The sequence below is a fragment of the Pristiophorus japonicus genome, chromosome 10 (genome assembly GCF_044704955.1).
Source record: "Pristiophorus japonicus isolate sPriJap1 chromosome 10, sPriJap1.hap1, whole genome shotgun sequence".
Taxonomy (NCBI): Eukaryota; Metazoa; Chordata; class Chondrichthyes; family Pristiophoridae; genus Pristiophorus; species Pristiophorus japonicus.
In genome coordinates, this window is record NC_091986.1 from 88,191,546 (window position 1) to 88,213,803 (window position 22,258).

Consider the following 22,258-nt stretch of genomic DNA (forward strand, 5'->3'; position numbering starts at 1 on the left):
CAGAGACGATTCACTCGGCTGATTCCGGAGATGAGGGGGTTACCTTATGATGATAGATTGAGTAGATTGGGTCTTTACTCGTTGGAGTTCAGAAGGATGAGAGGTGATCTTATCGAAACATTTAAAATAATGAAAGGGATAGACAAGATAGAGGCAGAGAGGTTGTTTCCACTGGTCGGGGAGACTAAAACTAGGGGGGCTCAGCCTCAAAATACGGGGGAGCCAATTTAAAACCGAGTTGAGAAGGAATTTCTTCTCCCAGAGGGTTGTGAATCTGTGGAATTCTCTGCCCAAGGAAGCAGTTGAGGCTAGCTCATTGAATGTATTCAAATCACAGATAGATAGATTTTAACCAATAAGGAAATTAAGGGTTATGGGGAGCAGGCGGGTAAGTGGAGCTGAGTCCACGGCCAGATCAGCCATGATCTTGTTGAATGGCGTAGCAGGCTCGAGGGGCTAGATGACCTACTCCTGTTCCTAATTCTTATGTTCTTATTATGTTCTTATGCTCTTATGTTCATTTGGTGATCCTTCTAACATATCATCCCTCCTGACAACTGTAATTGTTTCTTTAATCAATACTCTGTCCCCCCTCCTTTTTTACCCCCCTCTCTATCCCATCTGAAAACCCTGTAACTAGGAATATTGAGTTGCTATACCTGCCCTTCTTTGAGCCATGTCTCAGTAATAGCTAAATCATTCTCCCAAGTGTCTATCTGTGCTCTCAGCTCACCCGTCTTATTCCCTGTAGTCCTTGCATGAAGAAAGTACCATTTAGCCCTGCCATACTCCGTTGTCTATTTTCTAGTCCTGGTTTCCTCTGTCTTCGAAATTCACTTTCTCCTTTTTAGCTTTAAAATTTCAGCTTTGCTTCTCTCCATTCTGAATCTATTCTCAGATTCCCATCCCCCTGCCAAGCTAATTTAAACCCTCTCAAACAGCACTAGCAACCTCCCCCGGCCGCGAGAATATTGGTCCTGTCTCTGTTGAGGTGCAACCCGTCCGGCTTGTACAGGTCCCATCTCCCCCAGAAGCGGCCTCAATGCCACAGGAATCTAAAGCCCTTTCACCTGCACCATGTCTCCAGCCACGCATTCATTTGCTCTATCCTCCTATTTTTGTACTCACTAGCAAGTAGCACCGGGAGTAATCCGGAGATATTACCTTTGAGGTCCTGCTTTTTAATCTCTCTCCTAGCTCCCTAAACTCTGCCTGCAGGACCTCATCCCTCTTTCTACTTCTGTCATTGGCAACATACCATCCTGGAATCACGGCTGCGTCCACACAAACGCCTGTCTGCTCCCCTAACTATCGAATCCCCTACCACTATTGCTCTTCCACGCTTCTTCCTCCCCCCCCTCTGTGCAGCTGAGCCACCTGTGGTGCCATAGACTTGGCTCTGGCTGCACTCCCCAGAGGAACCCTTACCCCCACCAGTACTCAGAACAGAATACTGGTTGGAGAGCGAGATGCACTCAGGGGACTCCTGCATTACTTGCCATGTCCTCCTCTTCTGTCTGGCAGTCACCATTCCCTCTCTGCCTGCACACTCTTAAGTTGTGGGGTGGCCACCTCTGGAAACATGCTATCCACGAAGTTCTCAGGCTCGGGAATGTACGGCAGTGACTCCAACTTTCGCTCAAGCTCCTAACCCGACTCCGATCGCATCCTAACGGACCCCAGAAAATTTTGGTTGTTAACTCTGTTTCTATCTCCACAGATGCTGCTTGGTCTACTCAGTGTTTCTGGCATTTCTGTTTGTATACCGACATAAACCTGTCAGTCTGATCATTCAATCTGGTTGCCAGGTTACCTAATCTGCCAACTGGGTTCTCCCAAATCGCAACAATTTTTCCCCTTTTCTCCCTCAGTCACTGAAATTTCCAGGATCATAAACAAAGGTTAAACAACAGTAAAACATTTTACAATTACACATTTCATGAGTAATGTCTTTAACAATGTAGCAGGAGATAAAGATTCAACTAAGAGAGCCCAGGAAAACTGTGTCTTTTAAATTGCGCACCACCGACATCAGTGCTGCCTCCCCACCTTGGCACAGAGAACTGCCCCCTGGATGACAGGAAAAGCAAGCTAAGGTGCAGGGCAGAGCTGGAAGGGTGAACAGACTAGGGAGCAGGAGACTGGATTCAGGAGATCGTGACTCGAGGGGTGGGAGTCAGGACTTGCGGGCAGGGAAGGGAAGAGAGTTACAGGGAATTGGGGGTCAGGAAGATTGGAACTTGAGGGGGAGAGGAAAATTAAGGAATGGGGGTTGGGAGATTGATGCTCAGGATAGAGGACTGTGGACTGGGGTTCAGGAGGGGGGCGACAGTGGATTGGAGCTAGGTTGTGGCTGGGGAGTCGGGTGGTGGCAGGGAAAGGGGAGAAAGAGGACTGGTTTTGGTGGGGTACGCCAAAGGCCCAGCAGTTCCCAGAGCTGGGTGCAGCAGCCGCAACAAAGTAACTGGGAGAGTGCCAAGAAAATATGAGCATGTGAAGCGGCAAGTGAAATCAGTCTGGTGAACCTTCGTTGCACTCCCTCCTCTATGGCAAGTATTTCCTTCCTTAGGTCAGGAGACCAAAACTGTACACAATACTCCAGGTGTGGTGTCACCGTTGCCCGATAATAATTGCAGTAAGTCATCTTTACTTTTATACTCAAATCCTCTTGAAATAAAGGCCAACATATAATTTGCTTTCTTAATTGCTTGCTGTACAGACCGGAACGCCGCACCGCCATAGTTGCCCGGAAACTTAGATGCTTCGATGTCAACATCGCCGCCCGAAGCGAGACCCGGCGGGCAGGGGAAGGCCAGCTCAAGGAATAAGGTGGAGGTTACACCTTCTTCTGGAAAGGCAAACCAGAGAAAGAACGCCGCCTCCACGGAGTCAGTTTCGCCATCAAGAACGAGCTGGTCAACCACCTCAGAGACTACCCCCTGCGGGATTAGCGAACATCTCATGACTCTCCGACTCACCTTATCCCGGAAACAGTGCGCCACAATTATCAGCGCATATACCCCAACACTCCACGCAACAGATGAGGCCAAAGAGGGATTTTACTCCAGCCTCGAACAATCCCTGCCCCGCGTCCCTACAGACGACAAACTGATCCTCCTCGGCGAATTTAATGCCAGGGTCGGTAAGGACACAGACCTCTGGGGAGGCGTGATCGGCAGAGAGGGGGTAGGGAAAATCAACTCCAGTGGTACGCTGCTCCTGACAAAATGCCGAGAATGCGACCTTGTCATGACTAACACCTTGTTCCGCCAGAGGGACAAGTACAAGGCATCGTGGCAACACCCTCGCCCCAAGCCAGGGATCGCAAGGATGTGCGCATCACCCGTGCCATGACAGGAGCTGACGACTGCTGGATGGACCAATGCCCAATATGTTCCGTCATCAACATCAATATGGCCTCAAAGTGGCGACGGCAGCAGAAGCAGTGCAGCAGAAAAATAAACACTCAAAGACCCAGCTAAGAGAGCCCTATACAGCCAGCGCCTCACTGATAACCTGGCGACCCTTGATGACCCCGAGACGCAGAATGCCCACAGAGCTTGATCTGCCCTCCAGGCCACCATAACCAGTGCCTGCGAAGAGACGCTCGATCACTCAACCAGGAAACGCCAGGACTGGTTTGATGAGAACGACCAGGAGATCGAAGAGCTTATAAATTGCAAATGCAGGGCATTTCTGAACCTAAAACAACCACCCAACTTGGGAGCACCAAAGCAGCTTTACAGACGGCTTACGGCCGAGATCCAACAAAAAACCCGTGACCTAAAGAATAGATGATGGCTGGAGAAAGCACAGGAGATTCAGCAGCTGCCGACAGCCATGATGTGCGAGGATTCATCATCGCAGTCAAGTCCACCTACGGCCCAAGCACCCAAGGCCCCATCCCACTGCTGGCCAAGAATGGGGAGACACTCATCAAGGACACCGAGGCAGTCAGGGCCCGCTGGAAGGAGCACTTCGAAGATCTCCTTAACCGAGACTCTGCCTTTGACACGCGTGTCCTCGACTCCATCCCGCAGCATGCTACCCGCCACCATCTCAGCAAAACTGCAGCCCTGCACGAGGTAGAAAAGGTCATCCATCAGCTCAAGAACAAGGCATCAGGTGCGGAAGGAATCCCCGCTGAGGCACTAAAGTATGGCAGAGAGGCACTGTTGGCACGAATGCATGACCTCATCTGGAAGGAGGAGAGCATGCCGGGAGATCTCAGAGATGCAGTAATCATGACCATCTTTAAAAAAGGGGACAAGTCTGACTGTGGCAACTACAGAGGAATCTCCCTGTTATCAGCCACTGGGAAGGTCATCGCTAGAATCCTCCTCAACCGTCTTCTTCCTGTGGCTGAGGAGCTCCTCCCAGAGTCACAGTGCGGATTCCGTCCACTACGGGGCAAAACGGACATGATCTTTACGGCGCGACAACTAGAAGAGAAATGCAGGGAATAGCACTTACCCTTGTATATGGCCTTCTTTGACCTTACAAAGGCCTTTGACACTGTTAACCGTGAGGGACTATGGAGCGTCCTCCTCCGTTTCGGCTGCCCCCAAAAGTTCGTCATCATCCTCCGCCTGCTCCACGACGACATGCAAGCCGTGATCCTGACCAATGGATCCACCACAGACCCAATCCACATCCGGGTCAAACAGGGCTGCGTCATCACGCCAACCCTCTCCTCAATCTTCCTCGCCGCAATGCTCCACCTCACACTCAAACAAGCTCCCCGCTGGACTGGAACTAAACTACAGAACCAGTGGGAACCTGTTCAACATTCGTCACCTGTAGGCCAGATCCAAGACCGTCCCATCCTCAGTCGTTGAGCTACAGTACGTGGACGACGCTTGCGCTGCGCACATTCAGAGGCTGAACTCTCAAGTCAACATCTTCATCGAGGCGTACAAAAGCATGGGCCTTACACTAAAAATCCCTAAGACAAAGGTCCTCCACCAACCTGACCCCGCCACACAGCACTGCCCCCACAGACATCAAGATCCAAGGTGCAGCCCTGGACAACGTGGACCACTTTCCATACCTCGCGAGCCTATTATCAGCAAGGGCAGACATCGACAATGAGATTCAACACCGCCTCCAGCCGCCCGAGGAAGAGTGTGTTCGAAGATCAGGCCCTCAAATCTGCCACCAAGCTCATGGTCTACAGGGCTGTCGTGATACCCGTCCTCCTGTATGGCTCAGAGACATGGCTGGAGAAATACCACCAACGATGTCTCTGCAAGATCCTGAAAATCCCCTGGGAGGACAGACGCACCAACGTTAGTGTCCTTGATCAGGCCAACATCCCCAGCATCGAAGCACTGACCACACTTGACCAGCTCCCGTTGGATGGGCCACATTGTTCGCATGCTTGACACAAGACTCCCAAAGCAAGCGGTCTACTCGGAACTCCTACACGGCAAGCGGGCCCCTGGTGGGCAGAGGAAACATTTCAAGGACGCCCTCAAAGTCTCCTTGATAAAATGCAACATCCCCAACGACACCTGGGAGTCCTTGGCCAAAGTGGATGAAGAGCATCCAGGAGGGAGCAGAGCACCTCGAGTCTCGTCGTCGAGAGCATGCAGAAAGCAAGCGCAGACAGCGAAAGGAGCGTGCAGCAAACCAGACTCCCCACTCACCCTTTCCTTCAATGACTGTCTGTCCCACCTGTGACAGAGACTGTAATTCCCGAATTGGACTGTTCAGTCACCTAAGAACTCACTTTTAGACTGGAAGCAAGTCTTCCTCGATTTTGAGAGACTGCCTATGATGATGATGTACCTGCCTGTTAACTTTCAGTGATTTATGTACAAGGACACCCAGGTCCCTCTGAACACCAACATTTCCCAATATCAAACCATTTAAAAAATACTCTACTTTTCTATTTTTCCTACCAAAGTGGATAACTTCATATTTCTCCACATTATATTCCATTTGCCATGTTCTTGCCCAATCACTTAGCTTGTCTACATGCACTTGAAGAATGAACTTAACCACAGAATCAACTGAGATTATTTAAATGCTCCTTTAAAGTTCTGAATTGATAAATTCATCACGGCATGATACTTCAAAGCAGTATACTGAAGCATTATTTAGTAAACAACTAGCACTCATGACTAATGTATGCCATATCTAATAGTGTGTTTTACATGATTGGCTCAGGCCCCAGAAAGCTACCAGTAACTCGCAAGTTTTTATTATATTACAGCGAATGGAAGTGTTATTTATGATGCATAGCAAACCCGAACAGTTTCTAACAATGTAAACACATTTAAATTAAATTACTTAATTATCCACAATAAAGTTCTGACTAAATATTGAACTTATGCCACTGTGTGTTCATGATTCTTAACAAACCTGTAATTGAACAGGGGTGTCATGTAGACCTTCTACAATGGGGTAGAATCGCCCCCACTTCCTCAGTTCTCCTGCTGTAGTTATGGCTTCTAAAACTTTTTCAAGGCTAAAAGAAAATTCAAAATCAGTCAGCATCATATGGACAAAAAAAATAAATTGAATGCAACAGCATATCTATTGTAAATGATAATTTAATGAACTTTTCATCCTGCACATCCAATTTGCAACCTCAGACATAACAAGTACATTTTTATTATACTACAGCAAATGGAAGTGCTGTTTATTATACTTGCTCTAATTTTTAGATGGTGCCCCTTGGTCCTAAACTCACCAACCAGCAAAAATAGTTTCTCTCCATCTACCCTATCTGCTCCCCTTAATATCTTGAAAACTTCGATTAAATCACCCCGTAACCTTCTAAATTCCAAGGAATACAACCTGAATTTGTGTAATCGGTCCTCGTAATTTAAACCTTGAAGTCCAGGGATCATTCTGGTAAACCTACGCTGTACTCCCTCCAAGGCCAATATATCCTTCCTAAGGTGTGGTGCCCAGAACTGCTTACAGTATTCCAGGTATGGTCTAACCAGGGCTTTGTATAGCTGCAGCATAACATCTACCCATCCCCCCAACCGCCGCCCCCCCCGACCTGCCCCACCTGCTTGTATTCTCATCCTCTAGATATAAAGGCCAGCATTCCATAAGCCATTTTCATTATTTCTCTACTTGTTCATGACATGTTAATGATCTCTGTACATGGACCTCCACATCTCTTTGGACTTCCATTGTTTTTAGCTTTTCACCTTTTAGAAAGTACCCAGTTGTATCCTTTTTCGGTTCAAAGTGGATGACCTCACATTTGACCATATTGAAATCTATTAGCCACAGTTTTGCCCATTCGCTTATTCTATCAATATCTCTTTGTAATTTTATGCTTCCAACCACACTGTTTACAATGCCACCTATCTTTGTGTCATAGGAAAATTTGGATATGAGGCTTTATATCGCATCATCTCAGCTGTTATTCAATACTGTGAATAGTTGACGCCCCAAACAGATCCTTGACAGACACTGCTCGTCGCATCCTGCCAATTAGAATATCAGCCCATTATCCCTACTATGTCTCCTGTCGCCCAGCCAATTTCCTAACCAGGTTAATAATTTGCCTTCAGTTCCATGGGTTTCAACTTAAGCTAACAGTCTCTCATGTGGGACTTTATCAAATTCCTTCTATAAGTCCATATAAATAACATCCACAGACATTCCCCTATTCACAACTTTAGTCACCTCTTCAAAAAATTCAATCAGGTTCTTCAGGCATGACCTACTCTTTGCAAATCCATGCTGGTTTTCTCTGATCTGCCGAAATCTTTCAAGGTGTTCAGTCATGCTATCCTTAATTTATAAACTCTAGTAATTTCCTGCCAACAGATGTTAGGCTAACTGGTCTATAATTCCCTGGTTTCCCTTGCTCACCATTTTGAAACAGCGGCGTGACATGCACAATTGTCCAATCTAAAGGAGCGGTTCCTGAATCGAGAGAACTTTGGAAGATTATAGTTAGGGCATGTGCAATGTTCTCACCTACTTACTTTAAAACCCTGGGATGGAAATGATCTAGTCCTGGGGATTTGTCACTCTTTAGTGCCTTTATTTGCTTCATTACTGTTATTTTACGAACATTAATTTTACTGAGTCCTTGTCACTGATTTAAAATTAATTTCCTTGGTATTTCCGGCATACTGACCTCTCTCTCTCCTGTAAATACTGCCGCAAAGTAATTAACATGTCCGCCATTTCCTTATTTTCATTACCAATATGCCAGTTTTCAAGGGGCCAACATTGCTTTAGACCACCCTCTTTTTCTGAATATAATTGAAAATACATAGCAAACCCCCAGCAGCTCTTTTTGTGGCAATGTAAAAAAAATCATGTAAAACACATTTGAATTTCATCAACGAATTATCCCGAATAAAGTTCTGACAAAATATAAAACTTGTATCATCATATTGAAGGAAATAAACTGACAAAACATCTCATTAAATGTATCATCCTATTAATTTTCAGTTACCAAATTTTAAAAAAGCGGAAAACATAGAGGAAGCATTCAAATATAAAGTTCAAGATATTCCTCATTTTGATCTTCATGTTCTTCTTCCAACTGTCTTCCATTCTGCAGGGTGGAAATTCACTAGATAGGCAATAGAGTGTGCCACTTGGAATCCAGTTTCTTGCCATCCATAAGAAATAGGAACAGGAGTAGGCCATTTAGCCCCTTGAGCCTGCTCCACCATTCAATAAGATCATGGCTGATCTGATCATGGACTCAGTTCCACATCCCTGTTCGCTCCTCATAATCCTTTACTCCCTTATTGCTAAAAAATCTGTCGATCTCCGCCGTAAATATATTCAATGACCCAGCCTCCACAGCTCTCTGGGGCAGAGAATTCAATAGATTTACAACCCTCAGAGAAGAAATTTCTCCTCATCTCAGTTTTAAATGGGCGGCCCCTTATTCTGAGACGATGTCCCCTAGTTTTAGTTTCCCCTATGAGTGGAAATATCCTCTCCACATCCACCTTGTCGAGCCCCCTCATTATCATAAGTTTCAATAAGATCACCTCTCATTCTTCTGAACTCCAATGTGTATAGGCCCAACCTACTCAACCTATCTCCAAAGTCAACCCCCTCATTTCCGGAATCAACCTAGTGAACCTTCTCTGAACAGCCCCCAATGCAAATATATCCTTCCTTAAATACGGAGACCAAAACTGTATGCAGTATTCCAGGTGTGGCCTGACCAATACTCCATACAGTTGTAGCAGGACTTCGCTGCTTTTATACTCCAACCCCCTTGCAATAAAAGCCAACCTTCCTTTTGCCTTCCTGATTATTTGCTGTATCTGCATACTAACATTTTCCAATCTGCTGGGACCACCCCAGAATCCAGGGAATTTTGGTAGATTACACTGTAGATTATTCTGCAGTCACTTCCTTTAAGACCCGAGGATGCAAGTCATCAGGTCCAGGGGATTTGTCCGCCTTTAGTCCCATTATTATCCCAGATTGCTTCTAGATTTTGCTTGCTCAAACGCCTTTCAATTTGCACCCAAGACAGGCCTGGAAGCAATTTGCAGTATTTTCGGGGGAATCTACTCACTGATAACTGTGACTGCAGAGAAGTTGTGTGAATGGGTGATGAAGCAGAGCACGGAATGTTTATTTTGTTTTAGGCAGTGCCCATTAATCACTGGTAGGGACAGAAATCAACTGAGGACATTTCCTTTCTTTAGCAGTCAGTTACAATTCTTAAAGTCAGCCAGTCTCAAGTCCTAAAAACACCATCCTGTCACTCACCTATTTCCTTCCTCAAAAGGAAACGATAGGAGCTTAATGCCTTGTGGATTTAAGCTCTGGGACCTGGGAGATGCCCAAGTTCTGGCAGCAGATAAACATTGTAGAATTGCCAGTGTGGTTTATGAGAGTGCAGGGGTGGGGGGGGGGGTGGGGGCGGGGGACAGGAGTCTGGAGACTGGGAAGCACTTAGATGGGTCAGCACTGCAGGCTGGGAAACATCTGAGACAAGCCTCGAAGTGAATTCGGGAGCAGCATCGTCGGATTCTGGTTAGGAGGAGCTTTGTTTTTTTACAATGAATCTCTTGTGGCATTGCTCATAGAAACATAGAAAATAGATGGAGGAATAGGCCATTCGGCCCTTCGAGCCTGCACCACCATTCAATAAGATCATGGCTGATCATTCACCTCAGTACCCCTTTCCTGCTTTCTCTCCATACCCCTTGATCCCTTTAGCCTTAAGGGCCATATCTAACTCCGTCTTGAATATATCTAACGAACTGGCATCAACAACTCTCTGCGGGAGAGAATGCCAAAGGTTAACAACTCAGTGAAGAAGTTTCTCCTCCTGTTGGTCCTAAATGGCTTACCCCTTATCCTTAGACTGTGACCTCTGATTCTGGACTTCCCCAACATCGGGAACATTCTTCCTGCATCTAACCTGTCCAGTCCCGTCAGAATTTTATATGTTTCTATGAGATCCCCTCTCATTCTTCTAAACTCCAGTGAATACAGACCAAGTCGATCCAGTCTCTCCTCACATGTCAGTCCTGCCATCCCGGGAATCAGTCTGGCGAACCTTCGCTGCACTCCCTCAACAGCAAGAACGTCCTTCCTCAGATTAGGAGACCAAAACTGAACACAATATTCCAGGTAAGGCCTCACCAAGGCTCTGTACAACTGCAGTAAGACCTCCCTGCTCCTATACTCAAATCCTCTAGCTATGAAGGCCAACATACCATTTGCCTTCTTCACCGCCTGCTGTACCTGCATGCCAACTTTCAATGATTGATGAACCATGACACCCAGGTCTCGTTGCACCTCCCCTTTTCCTAATCTGCTGCCATTCAGATAATATTCTGCCTTCATGTTTTTGCCACCAAAGTGGATAACCTCACATTTAGCCACATTATACTGCATCTGCCATGCATTTGCCCACTCACCGAACCTGTCCAAATCACCCTGCGGCCTCTTAGCATCCTCCTCACAGCTCACACCACCACCCAGCTTAGTGTCATCTGCAAACTTGGGAGACATTACACTCAATTCCTTCATCGAAGTCATTGATGTATATTGTAAATAACTGGGGTCCCAGCACTGAGCCCTGTGGCACCCCACTAGTCACTGCCTGCCATTCTGAAAAGGACCTGTTTATCCCGACTCTCTGCTTCCTGTCTGCCAACCAGTTCTCTATCCACGCCAATACCATGTGCTTTAATTTTGCACACCAATCTCTTGTGTGGGACCTTGTCAAAAGCCTTTTGAAAGTCCAAATACACCACATTCACTGGTTCTCCCTTGTCCACTCAACTAGTTACATCCTCAAAAAATTCTAAAAGATTTGTCAAGCATGATTTCCCTTTTATAAATCCATGCTGACTTGGACCGATCCTGTCACTGCTTTCCAAATGCGCTGCTATTTTATCTTTAATAATTGATTCCAACATTTTCCCCACTCCTGATGTCAGGCTAACCGGTCTATAATTATCCGTTTTCTCTCTCCCTCCTTTTTTAAAAAGTGGTGTTACATTAGCTACCCTCCAGTCCATAGGAATTGATCCAGAGTCGATAGACTGTTGGAAAATGATCACCAATGCATCCACTATTTCGAGGGCCACTTCCTTAAGTACTCTGGGATGCAGACTATCAGGCCCTGGGGATTTATTGGTTTTCAATCCCATCAATTTCCCTCACACAATTTCCTGACGAATAAGGATTTCCTTCAGTTCCTCCTTCTCCCTAGACCCTCGGTCCCCTAGTATTTCCGGAAGGTTATTTGTGTCTTTCTTCGTGAAGCCAGAACCAAAGTATTTGTTCAATTGGTCTGCCATTTCTTTGTTCCCCATTATAAATTCACCTGATTCTGACTGCAAGGGACCTATGTTTGTTTTCATTAATCTTTTTCTCTTCACATATCTATAGAAGCTTTTGCAGTCAGTTTTTATGTTCCCAGCAAGCTTCCTCTCATACTCTATTTTCCCCATCCTAATTAAACCCTTTGTCCTTCTCTGCTGTATTACAAAATTCTCCCAGTCCTCAGGTTTGCTGCTTTTTCTGGCCAATTTATATGCCTCTTTCTTGGATTTAACACTATCCCTAATTTCCCTTGTTAGCCACGGTTGAGCCACCTGCCCCGTTTTATTTTTACTCCAGACAGGGATGTACAATTGTTGAAGTTCATCCATGTGATCTTTAAATGTTTCCCATTGCCTATCCATCGTCAACTCTTTAAGTATCATGCGCCAGTCTAATCTAGACAATTCACGTCTCATACCATCGAAGTTACCTTTCCTTAAGTTCAGAACCCTTGTCTCTGAATTAACTGGTTCCTGGTGTAATGAATACATATTATCTCTTCAACTGTTGTATGTAATAATGCTGACTGCTGTGAACCTTACTGAGAAAAGGCAAAATACCACACACACACATTAACTTACATATTTTCTTCTCCAACAATACAAATTGCTGATAGAAGCTTGACTGCATCTGTCATCATGTTAGGTTGCCTGGGATCAATAGCTCTGGCCAGCAAGGATATACTTCGTTCTTCTCCCAAGATTCTTTCCAATCCATACTAAAATTAGTGAGTTGGCACGTTTATTGCATATTAGTCACAAAACTACTTTTTCAGCCTTACTGAGTAATTTCTAATCAATATTAAATAAATATACATTTGCTTTTATTTTCTTAAGCCACTAAAAGAGTTTATTGCATTCCATTAATTGCAGCTCAATTTATCTGCTGCTTTTGCATGTGCATTGTCTTCATTTTCACAATTGGACAAAAGGATAAATACATTGCAAACATTAGAGCATCTATTTACTATCATATTTTCATTAGTCACCGTTAGCCATGTAAAAATCAAGTTATTTTATAAAAAATGTATACACCAATAATTTCAAGTCAAACTTGACAGTCTTTGTTGCACTTCATCAAAAGCTACACTCCATTTTTCAGGAACAATAAACTTATCTCAAGAAGTTCCTTACATTGGCCTTTAAACAACAGTCAGCATTAGAATGTTACACATCAAGCTTGTAAGGGAAGATCAGAAAATTATAACTTTAAAAGGCAAAAATTCTTGCAATACATTAAAGATGTGAAAAAATAAGTCACTAAACAGCACCATTAAATAATTAAGTTACCTTGTTGTTCATGAATGCCCTCAAACATTGAATCACTTTATGTTGACTCTTGCGGTCATTTTTTTCTTGACTATCAAAAGGATAAAACACAACTCCATTATAGTTCAAAAAGCAAATGTGATTTCAATATGCACATGATTGGCGAACTTAAAATGTAGCATTAAAAACTGTACTTACTGCTTCTTATTGAGTAATCTCTCCAGGACATCCAACAGCTGCCCCAAGCCTTCATTTCCAAAGCTTCCGACCCAACTAGAAAAAAAAATCAAATAAATTCAACCACCCTGTTAAAATATTGGAAGATGGAAAACAGCGACAGAAATTAAACACTGCACACTTTTGAATAATTCTCAAAAGAAAATCATAATTCTATTCAATATTTAAGAATTTTCAGCAGATATTAATTTCCACTTTATCAGACATCACTGATATAAACAGAATGTACACTAAAATAATTTGCATCGTCTTTTTATTTTTAATAACAGAAACTATGGCCCAGAAATTCCCTATCTTAACGCCGCGTGTTTGCACCATATTTTCAATCAAAAAAAAAAGCAGCTGTCTCGTTTCTGCCCACTTCTGGCATGGGACACAGTGGCCACCATTTTGATGGCGGCAATAGTGCTGCATGTGCCAGCCCTGGTCTCTCAAATTTAAATGAGCAGATCGTGACATCAATCGGTGTGCAACGCTTGATTTGGCACAAGAGGTATTTTCAAAGTCGCCGCACACCACACGCTCTCTCCAAATCACACACGGAAGAATGTGCATGTAGCAGCCCTGCAGAGACACTGTCAGCACTTCTTAAAGGGACACACAAATCTTCCAGGTAAGTTTCTGTTGTGTTCCTAACACAGATGAGACTGCACACAGGGAGGTTAAAGTAACAGTGACCTCAGTCTTTATTAAGACATTCCAGAGTGAAGAACAGGCCTTAGGGGCCGGCTTATATACAGTACTTCCAAGGGATGCTGGGATTCCTTGGGACTTCAGGGGATGCACTCCCTGGTGGCGGAACATGGGAGTGCATGCTTTACAGATACAAAACAGTTTCCATTTCAGATTTTTGACTTTTAAAAAATATTTTATTGAAGTAGTTGAACATTTCAATATATTTAAAAAGTTGTGAAAATGTGCAGGGAGTGCTGCTGGACATTTGCAAAGCTTTGGGCGGTAAAGGAATGCCTTTGAGAAAATAGAAATACTCAGGTCAGTTAGCATCTGTGGAGAGAGAAACGGAGTTAACGTTTCAGGTCAAGATGCTGCCTGGCCTGCTGAGTAATTCTAGCATTTTCTACTTTTATTTCAGTTTGCCATCAACTGCACTATTTTACCTGCGAAAAGACCACTTGCTCACAGGCCTGGGTGGCGGGGAGGGGGGGCATATGGAGTTTTAGCGGAGGCAGCAAAGGGGACAAGTTGCTCGAAAAGGGATGAAAAAGTTGAAGAGGAGGAAGCAGAAGGAAGGTTGCAACTCAGACAGCCCCTTTCTGGGCGGGATAAGGATATGGTACCAGTGACCCCACAACCCCAATTCCCCTTTCAACATTTGTCCCACACCAAACGTTCTCTCTGTTGCAGACTATCTTGGCCACAATGCAAAAATAAAAGCCACCAGCACAGAAAACTTTCCAATCCAACTTTATACATCTAACCATCCAGTATGACGTCAAAAAATAAAATCATGCTTAGTGACTGCCTTGTGTGTGTCTTTGCCTATCGTACTGATGTCACACAGTGCTACCCCAGTGGCTGCAGCATTGCTGGTGGAAGGCTGCTGACTTTCAGTGCCGACACTGCAGATGGCTTAGCAGGATGACCTCTTGGAGCTGGTGGCTGGGAGTATGAAATCAAGTGATGGGGTTTCTTCTTTTTTACTCTCCTCTCCCTCTTCTAAGTCAACCACTGGCTGGGCATACTGGATGTTTTTTGAAATGAGGAAGGCACACAGGTCGAGCTGTAGAAAGTGGAGGGCGGAAAAGCAAGATATGCATGCTTACATCATGCGCAGTTTATATATAAGAGATGGTAAGATGAGGGGGAGGTGGGAGGTGAGAAGGATGATAACGCATGAGGATGTCAGCATCATATTCTTTCAGACCCACTGCTGGCCAAGGGCTCAGTCATGCCCCTTCCAGGAACGGTCAGCACCGTCTCCTCCAAGGGGTGAGGTGAAGCTAGGAATCGGAGGTGTGCCTCGTGTTTAGTAGAGATAGTTGGTAGGTGATCTACATAAGTTAAGTTCCTCTTTAGTAGTGATAATGGGGGACTTAAATTATCTGAATATAGACTGGGAAAGTAATAGTGTTAAAGGGCTCAGAGGGGAAAGAATTTCTGAAGTGTGTTCAGGAGAACTTTCTGGATCAGTACATTTCCAGCCCAACGAGGAACGAGGCATTGCTGGATCTGATTCCGAGGAATGAGGCGGGTCAAGTGGAGCAAATGTCAGTAGGGGAACATTCAGGGAAGTGATCATAGTATCATAAGGTTTAGATTAGCGATGGAAAAGGACAGGCAGCAATCTGGAGTAAAAATGCTTAATTTGAAGGTGGTCAATTTCAGTGAATTGAGAATGGATCTGGCCTGGGTAAATTGGAATCAAAGATTGGCCAGCAAAACTGTAATCGAACAAAGGGCAGCCATTAAAGCGGAGATAGTTCAGGTACATTCCCATGAGGGGGAAAAGGTAGGGCAATCACAGCTGCCTGGAAGACTAAAGAGATAGAGTAAGATGAAGCAGAAAAAGGGGGTGCATGACAGATGTCAGGTTGAGAATACAAGTGAGAACCAGGCTGAATATAGAAAGTTCAGAGGGGAAGTGAAAAAGGAAATAAGAGGGGCAAAGGGAGAGTATGGGAATAGATTGGCAGCTAATATAAAAGGGAATCCAAGTCTTCTATAGGCATATAAATAGTAAACGGATAGTAAGAGGATGGGTGGAGTGGATTAGGGACCAAAAAGGAGACTTACGCATGGTTGAGGTACTAAATGAGTACTCTGCATCCATCTTTACCAAGGAAGAAGATGCTGCCAAAGTCATAGTGAAAGAGGAGGTACTAGAAGGCTACTGGATGGGCCATAAATTGATAAAGAGGAGGTACTAGAAAGGCTGGCTGTACCTGAAGTAGATAAGTCACCAGGACCAGATGGGATGCATCCTCGGATACTGAGGGAAGTAAAGGTGAAAATTGCGGCGGTACTGACTATAATCTTCCAATCCTCTTTACATACGGGGGTGCTGCCAGAGGACTGCAGAATTGCAAATGTTGCACCCTTGTTCAAAAAAGGGTGCAAGGATAAACCAGCAACCAAAGGCCAGTCAGTTTAACCTCATTAGTGGGGAAGCTTTCCGAAATGCTAATCCGAGACAAAATTAACAGTTACTTAGACAAGTGTGGATTAATTAAGGAAAGCCAGCACGGATTTGTTAAAGGCAAATCGTGGTTAATCAACTTGATTGAGTTTTTTGATGAGACAACAAAGAGGGTTGATGAGGGCAATGTTGTTGATACGGTGTACATGGACATCCAAAAGGCGTTTGATAAATTGCCACGTAATAGGCTTGCAAGCCAAGTTGAAGCCCATGGAATAAAAGGGACAGTGGTAGCATGGATAACAAATTGGCTAAATGACAGGAAACAGAGAGTTGTGGTGACCAGTTGTTTTTCGGACTGAAGGGAAGTTCACAGTGATGTTTCTCAGGGGTCGGTACTCAAACCACTGCTTTTCTTGATATATATTAATGACTTGCACTTGGGTGTACATGGTACAATTTCATAAATCTGCAGATGACAAAACTTGGAAGTATAGTGAACAGTGAGGAGGATAGTAATAGACTTCAAGAGGACACAGACAGACTGGTGGAATGGATGGACACGTGATAGATGAAATTTAACGCAGAAAAGTGAGAAGTGATACATTTTGGTAAGAAGAATGAGGAGAGGCAATATAAACTAAAGGGTACAATTCTAAAGTGCATGAACAGAGAGACCAGGGGGAATATGTGCACAAATTGTTGTAGGTGGCAAGGCAGGCTGAGAAAGCGGTTAAAAAAAAAACATATGGCATCCTTGGTTTCATAAAAAGAGGCATCGAGGACAAAAGCAAAGAAGTTATAAAACACTGGTTCGGCCTCAACTGGAGTAGTGTGTCCAATTCTGGGCACCGCACTTTAGGAAGGATGTGAAGGTCTCAGAGAGGGTGCAGAAAAAGATTTACAAGATTGATTCTAAGGATGAGGTACTTCAGTTAAATGAATTGACCGGAGAAATTGGGGTTACTCCCCTTAAAGCAGAGAAGGTTGAGAGGAGATTTGATAGAGGTGTTCAAGATCATGAGAGGTCTAGATAGAGTAGATATAAACTGTTTCCATTGAATGAAGGGTTTAGAACCAGAGGACACAGATTTAAGGTGATTGCCAGAAGAACCAAAGGCGACACGAGGGAAAAAAAATAGTTTTACGCGGCGAGTGGTTAGGATCTGGAATGCACTGCCTGAAAAGGTGGTGGAGGCAGATTCAATTGTGGCTTTTGAAAGAGAATTGGTTAAGTACCTGAAGGAAAAAATTTTGCAGGGATACAGGGCAAGGGTGGGGGAGTCGGACTAGCTTAAGTGCTCTTGCAAAGAGCCGGCATGGGCTCGACAGGCTGAATGGCCTCCTTCTGTGCTGTAACCATTCTATAATTCCAAAAGCTTGAGACTGCTTTCGAAAATGACAGCCAAGCTTTAAGAAAATGCTGCCTTGCTCAAGGGACACTATGGCCACGCTACATTGGGCCTGCTGCTGAGCTCAAATCCTGAAGCAGTGCACTGCAGCCTCGGCTGTGTGCTGCAATCATTCAAATCAGCGGGTAGCACCAAAATAACAGTGCTGCTTGCGCTCTTTTTACGAGCGCGCGTTAACTTCAGTCCATGGTGGCACCGACTGTTTTCGGGCTTTAATCGAATTTCTAGGCCTGTATGTTAAACTGGCAATTATCTTTGCCAACCACTGTGATGGCAAACATTTAAGTAATTTAACTTCAACACTTCAATGCAAAACAAAGATCTTCTCTATCATATGATCTTTTCAATCAATATAGAAGTATTGTAATACAGGCTGTGTTTCTTTAAAAAAAAGTCTTATATGTAGTTTCCCCACTTAGAATGAAGTTGCACTTCTGTGTTATAACTAAGGTCACATACAAGTAAAATGTTGTCGAGACAAATGTTCAGCAACCCAAATCCATCTTTGGCTTCTGATATAAAATTTAACAGATCACACAGGATTTCATATTGAGACAGTGTCGCGCACTTAGGAAAATTATAGAGCATGAACATGTAGTCTATATCAACCAAAAATGAAAGCAGAATCATTCAATACTGTCGGTGACAATTGCTCAGATATTACTTTAGTTTCACACATGGATTCATTAAAATCTATTTTTAATGATTCTTCCAGATGACAATCTAATTTCATTATGAAAAATGTTTGACCAAACCCTCAGGGACACAGAAGAGTTGCTGTTGTTAGCAGCAGCTATTACATTTGCTGCGCTCAAAATTCTGAAATTAATTTGTGCAATACTGTACATTGATACAATAAAGCTGCTCACATCACTGCAGTGAAGATAAAATAAATCTATTAAAATTGTGCTGGTTATTCTTAATGAAATTAGAGGTTTTAAAAGCAATTATTCTTCAAGGAATAACATTAGGCCAAAAACAACCAAATGTTTCTAACGTGGTGCATTAGCTTTACCCAGCTATAATAATAAAATGGTATGAAAATAAATTCTCACCTACTGAGAGCTTACAGATTGAACTACCTTCCAAGACATCAATTTGTTGTGTAGTCCATTACTGGCATATAGCTTGCATATCAGTAACCATATAATCAACAGATTTCATGCCCGCCAGCATACTCAATCAAATTCCAGCAGTCAGTCAATTATAAAGTCCATCAAAAACCTATCTTACTTTAACTGAGTTTCTGAGAAAGTGTTGCAATGATCAATTAATGACCTAAACACTTGGCTTACCTGAAAGATTGTCTATGTTCATGTGAATTTGTTTTGCTATAAACGTAACTTGAGTCAACTTTATACTTGACATCACCTTAAAAGGAGCTGTGCCAGTGTTTTAATATTGTTTTTTTTTTAAAACTAAAGCTACACGATGTTTGTCCTTTATCTTGTAGTAGTAGAATACATATTTCCCTCTAGGAACTTTATTTTTTTTTGTTACCAGTGTGCATCATTTTAGCTGGGAAATCTGCTTCAAAAGGTACAATTATGAGTCTGTTAAACGGAGCTCTGGTCATTAACCAAAACTACTGCAATTTTTTTTTACATTTGGATTTCCATAAATATAAACTCATTATAACATGAGAAAATGTGTCAAACTGTGTGTCTTTAACATTACAACTAACACATGAACCAATGACATAACAGTTTTACAGATCATCCAATTACTCAAGCTATCCAAGAGAGAAGACAACTCAGAATATCCAATCCAGGTGAACCGAAAAGTCAATAAAGACATAACTAGATCAAAGTCTTATGAATGTGGTAGACTTAACCAGAATGGTTAATAGACTGAGAGAAGGTCCAAATAGTTGAGACTACAACAGTTCAGACACTGGAAAGGAATGAGCAATTCTGCATAATACTAATGAGGGAGTGGGAAAGAAGATCTGGAACAGGCAAAGTGGCACCCAGAGTGATCATGAAGAGTGAGAAACGCATGTGCTAAAATGGGGTGGAGAATAAGTGCAGGCAGAGCTCACGGGGGAAGGTGGGGGAAGAGGAAGGTAAAATTAGAACAAAGAGCACAGGCATGTAACAGCCATACCCATACACAAATTTCACTCTCTGTGAGAGTAAAGTTCTCATCATTGTGTTGAAATTGCTCGCTCGGCTCGTCCCCTCCCTATCTCTGCAACCTCTGAGATCTCTACTCCAATTCTGGCTTTGTGCGCCTGTCCAATTTTCTGCGCTCCACCATTGGTGGCCGTGCCTTCAGCTGCCTATGCCCCAAGCTCTGTAATCCCCTCCCAAAACCTCTCCGGTCCTCTACCTCTAACTCCTCCTTTAATTCGTTCCTTAAACCCTACCTAATTGACCAAGCTTTTCGTACCTGTCTCAGTATCTCTTTATGCGGCTCGGTCAAATTTTGTCTGATAATGCTCCTGCGTCATACCTTGGGACATTTTTACTATGTTAAAGGTGCAATATAAATGCATGTTGTTGTTATTGAGACACAAAACCTTCAACATCTGACCAGATGCCACCAAAATTCCACCAGAGGAAAATGGAGGAATACCTTCAACAATTCCAAATTATGGGCCTACAATTCCAGAGCCAACACTTCCACTTCTCTTCTTCGGCAGTCCCCCGGAGTCAAGGATGACTTGCTTCCACACTAAAATGAAGGTGACTGATGAAAATAATGCGGGATCTGCAGTCTCGTTCACAGGTGGGGCAGATGGTGGTTGGAGGGACAGGTGGGTGGGGTGCTTGATTTGTCGTACGCTCCTTCCAATGTTTATACTTGACTTCTGCGTGCTCCTGGCGAAGAGACTCGAAGTGTTCGGCGCCTTCTCAGATGCTTCTCCTCTACTTTGAGCGGTCTTGGGCCAGGGATTCACAAGAGTCGGTGGGGATGTTACGTTTTTTCAAGGATATTTTGAGGGTGTCCTTGAAGCGTTTTCTCTGCCCTCCTGGGGTTCGCCTGGGTGACATAGCTCAGAGTAGAGCGCTTGTTTTGGGAGTCCAGTATCGTCATGGAACTTGATAATCTGGGAGCAGTATTGTCTAACAGGGGCAGATTGGTAGAGAACCCTGGTCTTACTGATGTTTAATGCAAAGCACAGACTATCGTACGCTTCAGTCAACGATGGTTTGGAGTTCGGATTCTGAGTACACAAATGCAAATGTCATCTGCATATTGTAATTCAATGACAGAGGTTGGAGCAACCTTGGATTTGGACTGGAAGGGTTGGAGGTTGAACAAGTTCCCGGTTGTCCTGAAGATTAACTCCACTCCAGCGGAGAGCTTGTTAAGGGTAAGATGAAGCATTGCAGCGAGGAAGATTGAGAAGAGCATTGCTGCGATGACACAGCCTTGCTTGACCCCTGCACTTGCATTGGGTCTGTGGTGGATCCGTTGGTAAGAATCACAGCTTGCATGTCATCGTGATGCAGGCAGAAGATTATCTCTGAAAACCAAGGAGGGAGGACCTGAGGGAGGGGGTGTGTGGTGTGTGTGTGGGTGTGTGTGTGGTGTGTGCATGGGGTGTGTGTGTGTGTGTGTGTGTGTGTGTGTGTGTGTGTGGGGGGTGGGGGGCGGGGGTGTGGGTGTGGGTGTGGGTGTGTGTGTGGTGGGTGTGTGTGGGGTTTGGGGGGGGCGGCGTGTGTGTGTGTGGGGATGGGGAGTGGCGTGTGGGGTAGTGTGTGTGCAGTGGTGTGTGTGTGCGCGTGTGAAGGGGTAGTGTGTATGTGCGTGTGTGGGGTTGAGGGGGGGGTGGGGTGGTGGGGTGCGCATCTGTGTGGTCCATGCAGCAGAGCCTGATCTCCAATTGTCCTGGATCCCCTTGCCATTGGACCAAGACCTTGCTCTGTAGGGTTCGTGTGGTAGCTGGTGTGCAATGGCCACCCCATGTTAAAATAATTCACGCACAGGCATCTTCCACCCTTAAAATTAGGTTCGGGACCTGGACCATCAAGACCCTCGTGGACAAACCCAACAGCGACAGAACGGAATGTCATACTGCTATCATTGCCCGGGAACTCAGGCGCTTCGACATCAACATCCCCGCCCTGAGTGAGACACGACAGGTCGGAAAAGCTCAGCTCAAGGAAAGCCAGAAGAACGCCATCTCCTTGGGGTTGGCTTCACCATCAAAAATGAGCTAATTTGGCATTTTAGAGATTCCACCTACGGGATAAAAGAACTCCTCACGATCCTTCGGCTCATTCTAACCTGGAACCAGTATGCTACGATCATCAGTGCGTACGCCTGAACCGTGGAAGCTACGGTCATCAGCTGTATGCTCCAACCCTGGAAGCTACGGATGAGGTCAAAGAGGAATTCTATGCTAGCCTTGAACAATTCCTTTCCTGAGTCCCAACGGGCGACAAGCTGATTCTCCTTGGTGACTTTAATGCCAGAGTTGGAAGGTACACAGATCTCTG

At 44.4% G+C, this 22,258-nt stretch overlaps 1 protein-coding gene across 1 annotated transcript in view; it reads right to left on the reverse strand.

The window, feature by feature from the left end:
* LOC139275018 (protein diaphanous homolog 3-like) overlaps window positions 1–22,258 on the reverse strand; it is a 1,005,387-nt gene that overhangs the window by 719,228 nt on the left and 263,901 nt on the right. The window contains 4 exon segments of the mRNA XM_070891880.1: window positions 6,367–6,472; window positions 12,378–12,514; window positions 13,086–13,155; window positions 13,263–13,337. Coding sequence (XP_070747981.1) covers window positions 6,367–6,472; window positions 12,378–12,514; window positions 13,086–13,155; window positions 13,263–13,337 — 388 coding nt within the window.